The 20645-nt window shown below is 43.7% G+C and overlaps 1 protein-coding gene across 1 annotated transcript in view; it reads right to left on the bottom strand.

The window, feature by feature from the left end:
- Nucleotides 1-8006: 8006 nt before the first annotated feature.
- Nucleotides 8007-20645, bottom strand: part of LOC119455899 (bifunctional purine biosynthesis protein ATIC-like) — a 31157-nt gene continuing 18518 nt past the window's right edge. Inside the window, 7 exon segments of the mRNA XM_037717431.2 lie at nt 8007-8344; nt 13132-13227; nt 14000-14059; nt 14167-14275; nt 16468-16541; nt 17575-17667; nt 18682-18810. Of these exon segments, the coding sequence (XP_037573359.1) occupies nt 8225-8344; nt 13132-13227; nt 14000-14059; nt 14167-14275; nt 16468-16541; nt 17575-17667; nt 18682-18810 (681 nt within the window). The 3' untranslated portion in view covers nt 8007-8224.

The raw sequence follows: 20645 nt of genomic DNA, 5'->3' as shown, positions 1-20645 counted from the left end.
ATATACGTGTGTGTGTGTGTGTGTGTGTGTGTGTGTGTGTGTGTGTGTGTGTGTGTGTGTGTGTGTGTGTGTGTGTGTGTGTGTGTGTGTGTGTGTGTGTGTGTGTGTGTGTGTGTGTGTGTGTGTGTGTGTACATTTTTTTTTTTTTTCTTTTTCGTGCTCACTTCCTTCAAAGGCAAAACCAACGCCGTGACATCTCAGACGCACGCGCACGGGTGCCTCGTCCATATGTGTGCAACGTGACGCATTATTTTATATATATCGCAATATTCGAAGTGCTCAGATCTTTTGCGGTAATACAAAGACGAAGGTTTCCTCCACGACAAGTCGGATTGTTATAGACCAACCTGTATATAGCAGCCATATCCGGCCAGGTCGTAACATATATAGTAAAAAAGAAAATGAAACATAAAGAAAAGGACTCAACTACACAGAGAACATTTTAGGAGCTTTGACTAGCAAAATTGCCCCCGTGACTCAGATATTTTCGCGTTATCACACGCTGGAGGAAACCACTGCGTCAAATATTCATTTACAAAAAAAAAAAAACTAATAATTATCTCGAGTTGCTGCGCCCGACAGACTGGGGTCACATGACGTGAAATTGGGTGTTCCCGGATTCACTTGCAATGAAGTGTGGCGGTCGCAGTTTGCCTGATGTACGGTGGTTTACGAGCAGCAAGTGCTTGGGAGTGAAACCATATTCCAATAAAGTAAGTTGCCACACGGAAATTCGAATCGGCTGAAATGGAAATGCCTAGTGACAAAGCCCTTGTAACCAGCAGATCTATCTTACATTTGAAAGATTGCGGTCGAATGCGCGGACGCAGGACCCAATGTTCTAGACGCCGAACTACGGAAGGAATGCTCACGTGATAGGGCGACGTGGAGAAAGTTCATTAAAAACAGAGACGTCATGAATTTGACGGCATCAACGCTCGGTCCTAGTTACCTTTTTTTTTTTTTTTTTTTTTTTATCGCTACGCATGAAGTACGCAGTCGGTGTACTCTAGAGGAGCCAAAGACTGAATTTTGCGCGTTTCAAAAAAAAAAAAAAATTCACTCAACCACAACGGCAGAAATAAGAAATTACATACTTTGAAATCTGACGTCACGATGACGTAACGGCGCTCAGGTTTCGCCGCGAAGCTCGATACTTTTCGCTTTGACTTCCATTTTCTCTTTTAATATAATCAAGTTATTACAATGAAATTAATAAAAAAAAAGCTTCTAAAGCTTGCTTTGTCAGTCTATTTTCATCAGTCGGTTTCAGTTTCCATCGTTCAGTGAAATCGAGACTCGAGTCGTACGTGGTAAGGGTTGCATGCATAATGACTTGTTGAGAAACGGGGCAGAGGTGACGTACTGCTTTTTACACGCTCGAATCGCTCGACTGCGGGCGACGCAACCTCCATGCGTGGGAAAAAGCTATCGGAAGTGCGGTATCGACGACATTCGCCTCGCAAACGACAAAACACGCCCGCGTGCCTTGTAGCGCGTGGACGCTTATAAACGCGCGCACGGTCGGTTACACATGCCACAGTCGCATCTGCTCGAAACCCCTCCGAGAAGCGACGTTTCATACAGTGCAACTTAATGGGGCCCACACTAAAGATCTTTTAATAATCGTTATGCTACATAAGTAAACTGCGTTTCTGCAATAGCGAAACGGGCATTCTTACCGTGAGAGGAAGCTTGGTAAGCCAGATGAAAGACGGGGAGGGGGGGGCGCCGCTGCAGTTAAATTTACGCAACTTTCGTCGCCTCCCTGAGAGGTTGCAACGGAGCTTCTCAGGACCTTCATTAAAGTTCTTTGTCTGTCTGTCTAGCCCGCCGTGACGTCACTGATTCTGGCGGAGTCTACTCAGGTGTAGTCAATTGCTTATCGGTAGGAAGGGCTACATCGAATTCTAAAGGAACCAATAAGATTAGGTCGAGCAAGATTCGAAAACATTTTCTTGTGCAAAAATGGCCCAAATATGCGACAGCAAATGAAATCTGTGACGTCACACTGCGATTGAGGCGCGAAATTGAAGAACTTTGGCCTTCACTTTGTTTATATAATTCTAAATCTTCTGCGAAATTAATTTATTTAAAATATAGTTCTGAAATAACACTTTACCAGTCTAAGATGATTTAACGATATCTAGATCTAACTCAAGTGTCTATTTTTGTTTCTCTCTACTATTATTCATATTTTCATCTACCGCCGCTAGCCTGGAACGAAGTGTGTTTTTATTCAGCAGCAGGCGTGACCGCCACGGAGTGAAGAGCTCTACAAACACGGCTGGTCAGTATCACCATGATCCCTCAAAGCTATTAAGGGACTATGGTATCACGCTAGTAGAACAACGGATCGCGGTCACTGACCGAACGACAGGTAAACTGACGTTTGACAACCGTAGGGCCTCATGTTCACACACACCCACACACACACACACACACACACACACACACACACACACACACACACACACACACACACACACACACACACACATATATATATATATATATATATATATATATATTGAGAGCAGTCGTGTGTATGCGCAGTGCCTTATGAACATGATGCCGTATACGGCTTGCCTAACGTCAGTTAACGCGTGTGTGTGTGTGTGGGGGGGGGGATAAGGGAACGCCTAACCGTGAGAAGAAGCACTATAGGGGAGAAAGTGTTGTGAAGTTGTGACACGTTAAACAAGAACTGTGTATTGAAAAGGAAACATATCAGCGGTATTCGGTGGATGGACTAGTGAGAGGATGTTTACTTCCACACTAGATCATACTGCAATACAGAGGAATACGATTTCCCTTCTCAGTTGAACGAACAGTTGCAATATCCCTACGCCGATAGCAAGCCCATGTATGTTTCGCTTGAAGGAAATTTCGCTTGAGCGTACAATTTCTTAAGACTCATTGAAGGCTAACGAGTCGTGTTATGACGATTCTAAGCGTGCTTTCTTTGCAACCCAAACATAAAATATCATCGGTTTATACCTTTCAAACCACTACAGGCGTTTCAAAACGGGGTGGGCGCACAGAATCGAGCACACTAATCACTTCTCGTCGTGAAGAAAAAAAAAAAAAGTAAAAATGCAGCGGCTTATATACACGTCTCATAACGAGGAATAAACACTACACAGGAAGCATTCGCTATGCACTTTTTTTTTTTTCCCTCAGTCAACATCCTGCTTTTGCGGATACAAGTCAGCGCCAAACCGTCAAACGCAGCAGCCCCCCCCCCCCCCCCCCCAAAGCCTCAACATACAAGCAAAACCACAAAGCTTCCGAAGAAATACTTCCGCTGCCCGGTTGTTTACGGGAGCAACAGCCTTCAGGTGTAAATTATTCAAATCTTCGCATCTGAATGCACACAGGCGGCGCGCGCTTCAGCTGCTCTACAAACAGATTCCTGTCTTACGAACGCTTTTTTTTTTTTTTTTTCCTGAAGAAGTCTACCACGCACAAAAGACGTGTGAGCACCAGGAGACCTGCTTTTTAGTCACGCTAAAGTAATTATTTGTATTTCACTTTCGACATCTAGATCGCCAGAGCGTGCGGGCGATCGTACGAGCGAGGAATACAGTAAAGTGTCAGAGTCATGAAACTTACCGCTATAGACGACTGCATGCAAGAGTAGAGGCACGGATACAGTGTTCCGAGTATATCGTATCAACAAAGGAGCGGGTCATGTTGCTTTCTCCGCAGATATTCGCGAGAGACGTTCTAGGCACGGAGTGATGACTAATACGCTGCCATGCTATGATAGCGCGTTCAAGGCGAGCAAGAGCTCCGGTCGACACACACACAAGGAAAGACGAAGAGTCATTGCGCGATAAGCGCTTAACCTCTTGCAGACCCTTTTTTTTTTTTTTTTTTTTAACAACACGTTGTGTGACAAACCGACGTTCATTACACAACGAGAGAAAATAAAGCGTCATACTGAGGAAAGTGACAAAAGCAAAACTTGGAAACGCGATCGTGTCGGAACTTGCTGGGCCACTGGGTCAGTGTAACTAACGGTTCGCGTTACGTCGCCTCCAGTAAAAACGATCTAACGAGTTTCGGCAGAGACACCGGGTCTCTCCAGTCCCTTCGTAGCGGCCTCCGACGAAGCACTGCGCCGACCAGAGAGCACAGGCTTTACCCGCGTGGAGGGGGGCAGGATGCAGTTCTGCCCCTTATCGACGTCGAGGTCAGACGCGGCGTGTTCTCACGACAACTCGGTCCCCGCGTCCGCCTTACCTGCTCGCGACATCAGCGTCACGCACGCGCGCTCCACTTCACAGTTGCTTCAGGGTACGTTTTTTCCGAGGTTATGAACACCGCGACGGTGCGACTGCCAGTCCCTTTCGCAAGGCCCGTGAACACGGGCATCGTGACGGCATACCGCATCAAACGTGAACCGCAATTCGTTGCATGCACCTACGGCGGCGATGATGCCATATTTTTCTACGGAACACAGGCAAAGCCGAGTTTAACGCTTATGCCAACGCACGTTACCGACCGAAGCTGCGGGACGCTAACCGCGTCGGCAGCGCGAGAAAAAACGAAGGCAATGAATGGGCCTTACCCTGGTTTAGGCGCGGTCCCTCGGTGTACGATTTCCTATAAGAAGACGCCGAACGGCACCGAGTCACTTATTTCCATATCGGGCATGGCGCCGGCGGGGGGTGCACCGGGTTTCTTCCAAACCTAGCAGACAAACCTACCCGGGCTTCGTGACAGACAGACCTATCTCGAAGCCCGCAAGTTCGCGCACACACGCACAATGTCCGACAGCGCGGGCAACTGCTGTCGCGGAATGAATTAAACAGTCGTCACGAACGGTTTGCGGTTACATCCACCCCCAACATAGCCAGCTTCGAGCACCGCTTCCCTCCTGCCGTTTGCCTGTCCGTGCGTTCCGTACCTGCTGCTGCGGCTCCCGCAGCAAACGTTACGTGCAAAAGCGGAACACAAATGGCGTCCTAGCGGAAATGACGAAACTAAATAAGAAGCTAAATGCCACACTGCGGCGCTGCACCTCTACTATTCCCATATAAATAAATTAATAATAATAATAATATGTACGTTTTTATAATTTAGTTAATAATTATAATAAAAGCACGTTGACACGCGTACTTTGCCGCTAGGTGGACTCAGCTTGCTGCTACCATTTCTAAACTTTATGGGGATGCCATCACAGCTCTAGAAGAGCTTGCACTTGCAACTGTTCATTTTTTGAAATATGGCGGGAAACCAGCTAACTGAGAAATCGCCAGAACGGTTGGAAATTGTCAAGAAAAGCCATATGCGCCCGTGTCATCAGCTAGCGTCGTTGTTAAGCCGTAAACATAATTACCTGTCCTCTTTTCAACTATACATCACCACATATCACCCCCCCCCCCCCTACAACGGATGGATGGATGGATGAGGCTGAACCCTTTAAATCGGGCGGTGGCATACGCCACCTAGCCATGACTATTAACATATTTTGTACTTTGTGGTGGGTGAAATTTCACCCCTGCCTTGATTTTAGCCACCAATCAGATAACCTCTGTTTGGTTATTTCTACCCGCTTAAAGTATATTTTGCCTTCACTGTCCCTAAACCCCAATGCTTTGAAAAAATCAGCCCCGTTGCTTTACACTGTAGGGTTAAGCCCTTTAAGAAAAGTATGAGGTGTTCAGCTGTTTCCTCTTCTTCTACACACGCACCGCACAACGTGTCTATACTTGACTCGGTACATCTTAATCCGCAATACTCCCGTCCTGGCTTCAAACAACAAAGAGCTTCCCCTAGAATTATCATAGATATTTTCTTTGGCAGTTTCTTACTTGAAAGTTCTGTATGTTCCCAGTGCTGATTTCGTCTGCATCCCTGTTTTCCACAGACCCCTCTCTGTTTCTTTAACATTTTTCTTAACCGCTGTTTCCTGGTTTGCACCCCTTCTGCAGTCCAAATATTTGATTGACAATTTTCTGGTCAGCTTCCTCCATTTTGTGTCAACGTCTCCGAATGTTCGCGCCACCTTTAAATATTTAAACTTAAATTCGCTTACCACAAGCCAGTTTGTGCTTTTATTTCCCGCCTCACTTGTTTGTGCGTTTTCATAGTTTTTGTGAAGAATCTCACCTAACTGCACAACAGTCATGGAAGGTGTATTTGAAAGTTTGTATCTCGTCCACCAGTGTCACCTCGATCCCTTGAAACCATTAAGTGAAGCCTACATATAGTGCCTGGAAAATTGTCTACATTCAAACAAACTGTTAATGATTCATTGGCTGTTACACGTGGACGTTTCTAACAAAATTAAGATAATGATTATAGAAGCACATCTGTCTCTTCTACAGTGTGTTGTACACATACGTGCGCATACTTGTACACCTAGCTCACACATACGTGTACTCCCACTGCGTATATTGATACGAAAGCATCAAAAAAATGGCCCATTGAGTGAAAAAGCCGGCGTCAGTAGTATCGAAACGGCACCTAAATTACCATTGGCTGCGACGCCACGTCACGCGCGCGTCTCGACGGAGCAGAGCGGGCAAAAGGGCTGGCGCGCCAGGTGTTAATTGCGTGAGGGAGAGGGCATCGCCGCGAAGTCACCCTCGCTCTCGCAAGCCTGTTGTTCCTTGTCCGCGCAAGCTCTTCTCTGCGTTCTAACTAAGCCTCGGTAATCGCTATAAGAAAATTAATGTATATAAAAAAAGAACAATAAATTCGAAAGGAAAAACATTAGCAGTAGTGAGCTTCGAACTTACGACCCCACGCTCGCAAGCCAAGTGTCTTACCCACTGGGCTAAACCAGGCATTGACCAAGTGTCTCAATATGCTCGTTTGCCTGCCTGTCAGGAATTCATAACTCGAACGACCGTTCAGCAGCATAAAATTGGAAATTTATGCTTTCGCATTCACAATTCCGAAGTGCTTACGTGTCCTTGGTTTTTTAACACGAAAGTTATGCCGGGGTCCACCAAGACTTCACATATTCCGCACGGAAATGCTCATACGGAAATACGAAAGACAATGTACACCACATAATACAAAGAAAGAAACCAGAAGAAAAAGTTACAAACCTACGATAAAGCGTTTAATTGCGCCACAAACGCATTTGCAGAGAGCTACACAGACGCGCCTTAAATCTAGTGTATCTTGAGACCTGCATTATGACACTAACGGTTTGGTGGTCTCAGCATTCAACCTCGCTTTCGCGCTGGCGAAGCAGCCATGTACCGTACTCAGGCGGAGCGTAATTAGGCTCTGCCGATGTACGCGCTGATTTGACACCAGTTACGTGCTTGCATTAAGTTCTCAAAGTGCAGCTGCACGAACATCGACGAGTCGTGATGGATTCAGCGTGGGTGCATCTCGGTAGACATTATATATCAATGTGCAAGTGAAGACTTCAATACCGATTCCTATATAAGAGGGATACACACATGCTTACCCTATAAATAATCATCTTTAAAAGTATGAGACCAACTGGTTTGCAATTCAAGCTTGCTCGCAGCCATGTATGGCTAGGCTCTCCATTGCATGCACCGCCTTGCAAAGTTCTCAAAGCTGCAGAGCTACAGAATATATTCTTACTCGGTTCAAAAGCTTCAATCAGCATGCCAACAATGCAAATACATCCTATATTATTCATCATCAGACTAAACTTGGCACGTGCCACTTATGCTCTATACACCAAGCTAGCTGATCGAAGGTGTACATTAGATTTGCACATTAGTTGCTGCATTCGATCACATAAGCAGTGTCATTGCACTTATTTGATTTAGAAGAGCAGATCTCGAGGAACTAAAGAAAATGTAAGTTGCACAATATTTGATTTCAAGAGCAGGTCTCCAGAAACGTGGGACTAGCCGGGTGATACGGGGTCTCCCCTGCGTCTTTTCTGGACCTAAATAAAGTTATTTCACTCACTCACTAAAGAAAATGTAAGTAGCACAAACCTAATTGTTTAGCATTTCTTACAGACGTGCAAAAAAGAACACTGAAGCATCACACTCAAACAGGCTTGCAAAATGTTTATTGTTCAGGCTTTTCATCTGTATCCAAAAAGGTTATGTACACCACACACGTGCATGTTCTAAAATTGAGCGCACCGTGTGTAATATAGCCGCAAAATATTTTCGCTTCCTTTCAAGGCACTTTCTCAAAGAACGGTTTGCATGGAGGTCAGAAGAAAGTCTAGCTGGTGGTGGATGGCCTGTCCACCCGCAGCGGCTGCTTAGTGGTGGAACAGGCGCAGACCACTGTGTACCAAGGTGATTCCGTACTCGTCACAAGCCTCCACAACTCCTTGGTCATTGGTGGATCCTCCGGGGCTGACAATGTACTGCACGCCACTCTGCAAACATCCATGCACACAGACAGTGAGCCATTTCTCTTCTATTGCACCTAAATGGTTAAACAACCCAAACTAATGCATAACGTACATGCTCCTAAAGGGCATCACACCAAGAAACCAACTTGAAGCACAAATGGCGATTCATCAGTGTGTATAACGCTGCAGACAACTTTCGGTGGTGATGAAGGGAAAGCTCAAGAGTGGAGCGTCTGCACATGTGTTACTGCACCAAGTAGTCCGGCAGAGTTTAACAGTGATTTCAGATTCTTTTACATAGATACTGAATCAGACTAGCTTCATTGTGCCCAACTGCGGAACAGAAAAGCAAAAAAAAGTAACTGAAATTTAACGCGCAATAATGCATTTTGTCTTGTTGTTCTGCAGTAAATAAGGTGCATATGTTTTCTCTTCCCCTGCTAAAACTAATGCAAACGAAAAATGTGTAATACCCGTGCCACACGGGCACGGAAAATGGCATTTAGCAGTTAAGGCCTTAAGTTCCTGAATGCCATTTTTTTCGGCCGCGCTGCTACACGTACAAACTTAATGACATTTGACCCGATGATGTCGATAGCAGCGTCTTCTGAAGGGAGCAATTTTAGAGCAATAATAAAAAAGATAAACATGAACTTACAATTTTAATCTACCTTCAAATTTAGTGAAACGTAGAAATAAGCACACTACGGTGCCGACGTGTAGTTTGGTGCTGTCTTCTACAACGTTGCAACCGGCCAAAGCAACCAAAGCCATTGCTAGTCATATCCGAAGCCAACATTTAACACGACTCCGCTTGCACCAGCACTTCTTCTAATGTTGTTGTTTTTATTGCATTACATAAGACCCAATGCGCTGGTTTAGGTGTCCTGTATGGCTTAAACACCTGGAAAATTTGTTTCCAGCTGAATAGGATGCCGTTCCAAATAATTTAAGTAAACCGCACTGAGCAAGCTATGGCGTCGAGAGTACGCATTTCTCAGTCGAATGAGTTCTGGCGAAGGCCTTCAGGTACGAATGACATTAACGCGAATGCCATTTGAACTGCGCGTGTGGCACCGCGCGAATGACATTAAATCTTAAGGCCTTAGCTACTAAATGCCATTTTCCGTGCCCGTGTGGCACGGGTATAAGCGCCAAATCACGCATTGAGCGAAATGCAGCTTCCACTAACGTGAAACCTGGGGAGGTGCAAAGCATGCAGTGATGCACCGCTAATGGGCTCATACTGCCTTAAGCCACGGCCCATAACCCCGTTTACGCAGCCTCCCCATTACGACGACAGAAGAAGTGAAATTCTACGCTATAATGATGAGTGGCAACGCCGCCAGCTGTGTAAGACGACGAGAACGACGAAGGCGGGAGCAGTGGCATGAGCACGTGCTGAGCGCGAGCACGAGCTGAGCACGAGCACGAGCTGCTTGCTTTACCGTGACGACGACGAGAGGAGACGCCGACAGCCCAAGCACAGAGCGCGTGATTGCGCGTGATTTACCGTGACGACGACAACAGGAGACGCCAACAGCCTGAGCGCATAAGGTGCTTCGCACCTAAAATGTGAAGCTTTTTTATTTTCAAGAGCACTCATACTTGTTCATGCTTTGCCTCTGTAGCTTCCCCTTTATCGCCACAAAAAGTTGTCAGAAAGTTCCGTGAGCATCTCAGCACGGGACTGCTTCAACCTGTTTATTCGCGTGTTCTTGTGTGTGGCCATTTTGACTGCCGTTATGCAGCTTATTAACTCACTTTATATTTTTTTTAAGGTTCTTTTGATTTTTATAAATGCTCCCAAACGACTCTCTTTCTTTCTTCCGCATCACTGCGCACTAGCAAAAGTGCCGAACAGTCCTAAACACTACATGCAGCAATGCCCTCTTCATGCATGTGAAAGCACAATGAAGCTAAACAACAAGCCACGGCACAGCCATAGTGCCTATAGTTGTGCTGTGGCGATGTTGTTTAGCTTCATCGTACTGTGATGATGGCGATGATGCCCTCCTCGCCATCTAGTAGCGGCTCGAAGAAATTACCTAGCACACAAGTACCCACACAGTGCTGCTTAGTTAAGTTTTAAGGCGAACCTTTCTTTGCCTCTTCTCCTCCGCATGGTGGGTGCTTGTTGCTGCTCTCCTGCCACTCGCACAACCCCAGTGAACCACCAATATCCTATCAACATCAAGGTATGATTCATTCGTCCACCTTTCGACAGAACATCTAAAGGACATCCTACTAACATGTATTTGTAAATCTGTAGTAGCCAATTGCTTATTCACGTTCATTCTACTTTAGAACTGGACTCTTTATTGACATTACATACTGACGTTGTAGAGGTGTACGTGCTACATCGTTTCGGTTGGCTGCATTTTAAGTTTTCTGGGAAGACTTATTTAATGATGCCCTTATTGATTGGGGGGTGTAATTACAGTTTTGTAGTTAAATGTCTATGTGAATTCTTTTTATAACGCTAAATTTGCCGAGCTTTATTGAGCATGAAATGCCATTCACATTAATGTGGTACTTAAATTTTGCAGAAGTAAAAGGTGGAACTATAGACTCAGGCTAGACAGTGAAGGCTCGTCAAAATGTTCCAGATAATTTTTGTTCAGGAGTATACTATGGCATTGTGCTGCAGATCACATGACGTCTAATGTATGTTGTAACAACATGACAAAAATACTTCTTTCGGACCCCACATTAACAGTGACAAGTATTAAGCTACAGAGAAGTGACGAAGTTGGCAACATAAGCAGTCGTGTGTGAAGAAAGAAGTACCAAAATGGAACTGGAGCATTCGTTGAGCGAAAAGCATTCCGCTACATAGCAGGGAAGGAGGAGAAGCGAAGTGAAAACATTTCAGTAAACATCAAAGAAAGCTTTGCTTACAATTAATTGCTACATATGTGTGGAATTGCCGTCTTTTTTTTTTTTAATTTTCGCGCTCCAAAGTTGTGATGCAGGCTTTACTTGAGAAAGTGTCTTAATTACATAAGTAAATATGGTATGTCGGAGATCCTCAGTTGGCATGTATACAATTCAAAGAAGCCTGTGACGTTACTAAGTCTGTGTAGCAGACTCACATTTTATCAAAGTAACTACTACGATGTCACATTTGGCCCCGTACTGCCACACGTCATTGACCATCTTTTGGAGACCCACATTTTGCGAAAGCACAGTGGTCAAACTCGAGATACTGAGGCCCTTTACATCAGCACAATGGACGCCATGTGCATCAGACTCGCAGGTCAGTCGCAATGAACAGATAGAGCTCACATATAGTACACTTCCGTTAATTCGACTTGGGCTAAATCAATTTTTTTGTTAATTCGATCCCGACTGAAGGTGCCCCAGCCCATGCCCATGCATTTATATGGGACCAAATGTTCGTTATTTTGGTCCTGAAATTAGCCTTCACCGGATGATTCAAACTTGGCTGGCCATCACACATGCGCTTGACCCTAATGGTGACTGCATTCGTAACTCCAATAGCGGCAGAATTCATCTCAGCAGCGCTTAGGGCAAACTGAATAGGTTGAACATATGTCACCTCCCTTCGAAAATGTCTATTTTAGGCCTGCCCAGGAAGATGTTAAAGCGAAAACGGCAGCTCACAATGAATTAGTACAGTATTTACCCAATTGTAATGCGCACTTCTTTTTTTCGAGAGAGAAGTTATCAAAAAATTGCTTGGGTAGTGCAATATCATACAAAACCAAAACCACGTTTGCAGCGTTCGCAACAGTCTACCATCAGAGACAGTCTAGCTAGTGCCATCGCTGCAGCCATCACAAGATGACGACTATGAATGGCGACAGGATGAGTTCGCACATAGCACGCCAACGAAGATGCGCCGCTTTTAGCCCGATTACGAAAGCGCATTTAAATGATCAGTTAATTCACATGCTAAGCTAGCGGCAATAAGTCGTGCACATGTCCTTGCCGTTCTGGGGAATTGCATATACATCGCAGGATGAACTAGCCAAGTGGTTAGTCTAGATGTGGGCCCCCTTCCAGTTTGCGATTGTTGCAGAGTCATTTGATAAATGCTGAGTATCAAAAGTGCAATGGACCATACGGAGGATGACATGTTGTGGTTCCTATTAGACAGCGATAAAGTGCTGTCTGAGAGTGACGATGATGGACATTCCATTCCGTGAAGTTAAGGTTTGCTAGTTTTGTCGTTTTCGTTATACTCTGTCATTTTTATGTAAAGTTTTAAGTTTTCTGCTTTCAATGTGGGTGCGCGTTCAATTCGAGGATGTGTTAGAATCGGGGCAAATACTGCCAAATATTAATGAGAGCAGCATTCCGGACAAGTTGGTAATCCATTACTAAAGTATTATTGCGCAACAAAAAGACACGGATGTGAGAAAATAAGAATTGTGCTTGGTGTGTGTTCTTCTTTTCTCACGTCCGTGTCTCTTTGTTGCGCAATGATACTTGAGTACTGCCAAATCAATCAGCAGTGTTTTTTCTGCTGCTTCTTTAATTTTACCAATTTCCTGGGTTCCATCAGGGTTGAAATAGCAGAAGTCAACAGTATCTGTTAGCCATGTGAATGTTTTTGCTGGCTTACTTTAAGTGTTACTGCTTTTATTTGTTACATTATCGAACATGTGTTTCATATTCCCTTGTCGACATGAAACTAAACATTCCGTGCTTTCTTGTAAAATCTTTGTTGAAATTTAGCAACTGTGCCCGATGTCTTTTCCCGCTAAAAAATGGTATTGTACCAACTCAGCTGACTATTCATGTTATTCATAACTTGGTGAAAACAAGAGGAAAAAAAAAATTACCTGACGCGCCCTGTCAATGTTGTCTCTGAATGGGAAGAAAGCATCCGAGCTGAGGGCCACACCAGACAACTTGGCAATCCAGGCCTTCTTTTCCTCCTGCCATTAAAGAACGACATGAAAAGCCTTTGTTACTTTGCACACCAACATCTTATGTGTTTAATTTTAAGCACTTTATGACAGAGAAAGTGAAAAAATAATGTACATAGGTGATTATGTTGACATTCAACCTGTATGAAATTATATTTCATACATTTACACCACTCTGTAAAGAAAAACGGCACACCATCAACAGTGATACTCCAGTAACTGATGATATTGCAGTATCATCACTCACGCCTGATTAGTTCAAACAGCTGATGGGTCTCCAACAACTAAGCAAGATGCTTCATTTTTAACTGCCATACTGAAGTAATTTGCACATTGATTGATTGATGCCACAGTGGACGGCTCCAGGTTAACTACGACCACCTGGTATCCTTTAATGTGACCGATGCCTGGAAACATGTCCATTTCTGCATTCACTTTCCATCAAAATATAAGCATTGCAGCCAAGAATAGAGCCCATATTGAGCATAGAATGTCACATACACTGAGTAACTGCTGTTAAAAAAACGCTTTGCATCATCAGAACCACACGCATTACGAAGTAGAGTCGAAACTTGATATAACAGAATTGGACATAACGAAATGCAAGATGCAAGGTAAACCTAAAGTGTGTTTTGCCGATAGCAGCGTGTAATGAATATATGTTGATAAAGAAGATAGGATATAACAAAGGTACTATATTCATGTCGGATATCAGCTCTTTATTACGAAGGCCAAATGTAATTTGATGGCAAGGTTCTGTTTCCGAGACCAGAAGACACACCTCAGTTAGCTGAGGCACTGGGTTCTCCACGGAGTTCTTGTACTGCTCCAGAGGCATGTCCTACAAGAGGAAAACAAAAAGCATCGCACCATAAAACACTTCTGCACATACTACAAGGTAAGAATGCTCCATTAGAACAAATTCAAAAGATAAACGAAGACACGTGCCTGCCCAAAGACCCCGCCAACATAGACATCAATGATGTTGGAGATCTCGGCACGCTTGACACCCTTCTTGAAGGCCATGCTCTTAATGTTGGGGTGTTGCCTCAGCCACCTGTTCATAACAAGGATATTGCTTTACGCGACAGCATTTACCAAGCCAGAACAGATGTGAAAAAAAGATACCTCAGTCTTACAAATGAATGAAAGTTTACATAAGCAATGATCAAGATTAGTTTTCATTTCAATGTTACTGTGCACTGCTCAGTAACTTGTCACAAGGGGTGTGGAAATATTTGATTTCGAATCGAATAGCAAATGTTTGAATACGTAATTTGGTTTACGAATCAAATATCTACTATTCTGATTTTCAAATATTCGGTATATTAGGCGAAAGACTCGGCCTCAGTCGATGCCTTGAAACGTGCAGCGTTCCGGAACCACAGCCACGGATGAAAACTAGAAAGCAATACTTTCAATGCAATAGAAGATTGTCATATTAAGCACAGTACGGCCCGCTATTAAAGTGAAAACCTCATTTTTGTTCAGAACAATATAACTTCACTTTCTTTTCAGCTTCAAAGGGAAAAAAAATAACTTCAGATATTATGTCAAAAAAATATTGTTGAGAGCTTCATATACAAACAGTTATCAGTGCTGGCATTCTAATCTGGTGTTCCCTTTAATAACAGTAGAACATAACACACATTTCGATTCCTAGGTACCTGAAATTACCGATAGCTAGCATCACTGTTGTTACACAATGTTAGTAGACTCCTGAGCATGTGCAGCACCGTTTTTCTTTTTTTTTTGCACAATATTTGTAAGCAAAAAATTTGGTGTCTAATTTTCTGATATTCGATATTCAATTCAATACTCAGTGTTCTTTTTTTTCTCTCGATTTGGTTTGAGATTCGATTCAAAATCTACTATTGGATATTCGCGCACCTCTAGCTGTCACTTTGTGCTCCTGCAAGCAGTCAATGCATCGTAAGTGGCAATCCTGGTTACCGGTGAGATGACGAAACTTGTAGTTCACTCTGGCTTGTCAGGCGGTTCATCAAACAAAAACAGCATCTTTAAAAGTGAGCCAGGTGTATAATAAATTGTTCTGTGTTCTGTGCACGTAATGCGTGACTGGCTGTACCATCCGTCACCATGAGTATGTGGCATGCTCCTTGCCAGCATACATTGACTGCCATTTTTATAAATGACAGACACGATGTCCAGTATACCACCTAGCTACCTTGCATTGTATGGTATAGCTAAGCATTATAAAAAAAAAGAAAATTTCATGAAAGGCTGCCTCTGCATAAACAGATGCACCGCATTTTCCTCCAAACTATAGGTTGCATTTTTTTCCCAAACTTTTTCTCGGTGTCTTATGCAGTGGTGCGACTTATAATGCATAAATCCATGCACGCTGGCACTCCTTCTTTCCTGAGCATGCTAAACCACAAAAGTAATACAAATGACGTGCCTACAACGCCTTTAAAAGTTACTTAGAGGCCAATGACAGTCACCCAGTGACAAAGCCAGCCGAAATAGCTGAACTTTTGACTGCGTCTGAGCTTGAGGTCTTTGATAGTTTCGAGTGAAGTGTAATAAATGTGGGTTTTCGGTGCTTAAGAGGAGTGTTACACAAAGTTTTTTTCTGTGAGGATTTGTGGCATGTAAAAATTTTGTTTATGGAAATTTGGTGCCCTGAAATGGGTACCGTAAATGCGCAATTTTGGCATGAGTGTACAAGCGTGCATAATTTAATTTCATCATTGTGGCTGAGTTAAAATAGGTGCACGTTGTACACCAGTGCAACATTTATACTAATGGCGAAACTTGCAAAAAATGGGGGGTGCGACTTATACAAATGTGCGAGTTATAGACAGGAAAGTATGGTAGGTTCAGCAATGGTGTCAAGTGCAGGATAAAAGTACACACTTCTTCACCAGCGTTATTTTGCTTGTCCTGCTTTATTGAAGTTAGCACAGAAGTCCACGGGAAGATGGATGTTGAAACAAACAGAGGTAGAACAAAGAATGCTACTGGAGCCAATGCTTCAACAGGGGGACTTGTCTGTTCCACCACTGTTCATTTACTAACAGTTAATCACAGTAGTAGTTGCCAGAGCAAGCATTAATAAAGTTTCACACACAGAGGGTTTCACTACCAATCAAGCTGCTGTTGGCTGAAGCCGATAGATATGTTAGTTAGCCAGGAGAATTCAGTTCCGAGCTGAGGCCTAGCCCTAATTTTATAAATTGTGACTAAGCTGATTTTACACAATCATCAGAGCAATGTTACACTCACCAGTTGTTGGCCTTGTCACCTGCAAGTCGTGTGCAGTGAATTCGAGACTGCTGGCCAGCACCGATGCCAATCACCTACAAAAGTGGAATGCACAGAATACTACAGGCTTTGTTGGGATGATGGATTGTTGGAGGGCACGTCAGTGAGCTAAACGCATAGCATACATGTAAAACACCTTACCTCTAGATTTGCCAGTTCATTGCACAGTTATAAAGTTCTACAACCCAACACATATATATTAAGCTCAGCTACACTGTATTCAGGTCAAGGCAGAAAACTGTAGGCCAAAGATGAAAGCAAGGGAAGCACAACTGATAATTCGGCAAGTTGGTTGAGGTGCCATCATGGAAAATGCAGCACAGCAAAATGCACAGGACAGGGCAACCCAGGGCCTGTCCCATACGCTTCCTGTCGTCCTGTGTGTTTCGCTGTGCTTTATTCATGACGATGAAGGTAAACAACTTCTATTTTTAATATATAAAAACTTATCTATTCTGGCTAATTTTACCGATGGATCTTTGCCGAGCAGATACATTTTATACACTGTTGGTTGCTCGAGCTTTTGGAGACAACAGAGAAGACAGCAGCATTTTAGATTAACTATATCTTATCACACGGGACATTGGACACTCCAGCTAGTGAAACAGAGTTTGGGAAAACCATGGAAATGCCAACAATCATGTCAATACCTAGGATAGCCACAGAACCTTTATGAAAAGCAAGCAAAATTACAATTGACCACTGAATAAGAAATAAGTTTTTATTTTCATTACTTGTGCATATGCGTGTGTGTGTGCACATGTGCAGGTGTATGAATCTCAAGCACCATGCCAACTCGGCACTAGTAAAATACCTAGTTTCATGTTTCTGTTGGGCACGAAACAGAATGGCTCATACATTTAGTTACCATATAGGTCACCTTCGGATTGCGAGTGTACCGCAACAACAGCAGCAGCTTTCACAATTTACCCAGCAAAAATGTTTATTATGCAACGTGCGAGTGGACTGCACGTGCAAGTATAGTTGGCTGCTTTCCTTATGGGTGCAAACACCATGCTGACAAACATTTGCAACGCCTATTAAATGGCCCTATGGCAAAGCACCTACCTGTCCATCCTTTGCATAGCAGACAGAGTTGGACTGGGTGTACTTGAGGGCTATTGTGGCCACAATCAGATCACGTATGGCAGGCTCTGGCAGCTGGTGAGAAGGGCACAAACATGTTCACATACTGTCAAACTCTAGCCGCACCTGCTTTCATTCGAAAGTCTCCCAATGCACCAGCTACCCCACACCTGACAAAATTGACAAAACACTTTTCAACCACATAACCAAGTTGCCTCTTGTAGACCTCACATTACTCAGTTCTCTGACCTCCAATTTTTTATACAGTCTTTCCTTTTCCAATTTCTCAAACCATGGACACTCATTGACAGGCCAAGGACGTGGCAGCAACTGTACCTCGAACGAGTGCCAGCCAATCAATTCATCCTCTCATAGGATGTGCATCAGTCAGCTTCTCACGTACCGGACAATCATTGCCATTCATTTGGCCCCTCCTAGCATGTGCATGCATGCACTGACCTTCCTTGTACCAGACAGTCAATGCCATTCATTTGGCCCCTCATAGCATGTGCATGCATGCATTGACCTTCCTTGTCGTGTTGACCTTCCTTTCAGCAGGCAGAGAGAGGTCTGCATTGTGCTGACAAAGCACTATGTCCGACGCTATGTCCAACACTAGATAGAGTGCCGGCACTATGCAAGTAGCATGGTCTGGCATGTATCACTTTTTTTCAAGCTCTAACTTTACACTACAAAGCTTCCCCATGCTTTGTGTGCACATGTGTTCAGAGAGTTTTCCAATCATTGATGCTGCCTGTTTACTACTGAGGTACACAGGAGCACTCTCCATGCCTGTGAGAGACTATAGAACAACTTTCCAGGTGAGGATAGACAGAGAGTGGGTGCAGCAAAATTCCCTCACATTTTTTTCTGGCCACTGAATAGAGCGTACCATATGTAGGCAATCAGACTTCCGCAACGTAACAATATGCACACTGGCCAAAATGCACAATGCCTGCAGTTGGCAATCGCTCTGTTGACTGCACTTCTGTATTTGGAGCTGAGTCTCCACATGTGCACTATCACCTGAAAGGCAGTTCACAGCCTTAAACACAAGCATTCAAAACTACAAAACAGACTAGCGCTTACACTTTTGTTCTTTGACACAATGTTGGAGAAGAGAGCACGATCGATCTTGGCGTCGTTGCGGCGTTGTTCAAGTGTCAGGCCAAACAACGTGCGGGATTCCATGGGTGTTGGCTCGTAGCTTGCATCAATCTGTCAGAAAAGCAGAACGTCTCTTTTTGCATGGGGGAATGTACGTCCATCAAGCATGAAGTTCATTGTCTCCAAATCTCAGTGCTTCAATGTTCCCACAAAATGGCCAAGCCTGAACTGGTTAGTACTATACATTTCCTAAAGATAAAAGTGACAAGCAGCAGCCGTGCATGGTAAGTGCCCTTGACTGGAGTTTGGTAGCTAGACAGCTAAGCCAGAGCGCGCCGTCGGAAAGTATGGACAAAGATCCCAAACAGAGACATTGTTTAATTTTCATCTTCTATGCCTGCTCTAAAATGTCAATTCAAGTGTTGAAAAATCAAATTAGGCTTGTTCTTGAACTCTTTAGGAAACAGAAAAAGATGGTAGGGACAAGACCAAAAAAAAAAAAAGGGCGCAAACACTGACATACCCAAACTGAACATGCTCCAATTCTCAAGAAACATGTCTATGATAACAAGATGACACAGTGCAAGTGGTTACCAATTTATGCCAAGAAGCTTCTAGCTCTCTTAATGCTCCACATAATGCATGGTATATAGCCTAAATAGTAGAAAAATCAATTTAGGTGTGACCTGTGCTATGGTATGCTTACCGCATTCACACGCAGCCAGAACTTATACTATATCAAGCTCAATAAAGTACCGTAAGTCTTTGTTACACCGTACAGCAAGGATACAGCTGACTTCCAGTTAATTCAACCACGGCGATACCGACAAAAGTGATGGTATTATCGGGTGGGTCGAATTAAGCAAGATACAGAAAAGATGTCAAAACATGCCGCTGATTCATTTGGCAGTATTTGCCCAATAATAACACGCCCCCGAATCAAACACTTTCTGTGTGTCTAAAGTAGAAAATTAACACAGAGAAAGCATTAAAGCTCCTAACAAAGTAGAAACCTATCATGCACCCGATTTTTTAGCAAGAAAAGTAAGTAAAAAATAAGCAAGAGTTTAACATGTGTTGCACAGTGGCGGCTAGTTTCTTTAAGTCAGCTTCGCCACAATATAGATATGTTACGTGGCAAAGCATACAAATGCCGCGAATGGCATTGTAGGAAAAAAAAGAGAGGCGCGCATTATAATCAAGTAAATACCGTAATCAGACACTCTGAGTTACTTTATTGCTTTAAAATTTTCCTAGGGCAGGCCGAAAACAAGCATTTTCGAAGGGATATGACGTGTATAACGCATTCACTGTCCCCTAAGCTCTGCTGAGACAGTCGCTGCCAGTAATAAGGGGTCGTTATTGGGGTCACTATAGGAGTCAGGAGCATGCATAGTGACTGGCCAAGTTGGAATTATCTGGTGAAGGTCAATATTATGATCGAAATAACGAAAGGTTGGGTCCACAGAAGTGTATGAGGGCCGGCCGGTACCTTCAGTCACAATTGAATGAGCCGAAAATTCGAATTAACCGGAGTCGCATTAACCAAAGTCTACTGTATCCCACGTGGAACAGTTTGGCACCGCCTCCTTGACCACTGTGCACTATTGTTGGTACAATGCCTGGCATTGCACAACACTGGGTTTGTCACGGCTTGTGAGAAATGGAACACCCGGCACACGAACCTTCTTGCACTACAAAAGTTGAATTTGTCCCCCTGTGTCATATTTCACCCTCAATGTCGTGGCTTGGCAAGAGCAAACTTCAAAACACACTTTCACACTAGCTTACGAAAGTGCACAATTACACACCAGAAATGCCTGAGAAAACATCAGTGGCATCATGTATGCACATCCGCCTATGAAATAGATGTCATCACAATACAGAAGCCGGCCACTTGCTTCTACTGCTGGTGTGTTGAAATAATAAAATAACATGTTTTTTTC

This window comes from Dermacentor silvarum, chromosome 6 (genome assembly GCF_013339745.2).
Source record: "Dermacentor silvarum isolate Dsil-2018 chromosome 6, BIME_Dsil_1.4, whole genome shotgun sequence".
In the NCBI taxonomy this organism is placed as follows: Eukaryota; Metazoa; Arthropoda; class Arachnida; order Ixodida; family Ixodidae; genus Dermacentor; species Dermacentor silvarum.
The sequence above is the reverse complement of the archived record's forward strand: the minus strand, read 5'-3'. Positions and strand labels throughout refer to the sequence as shown.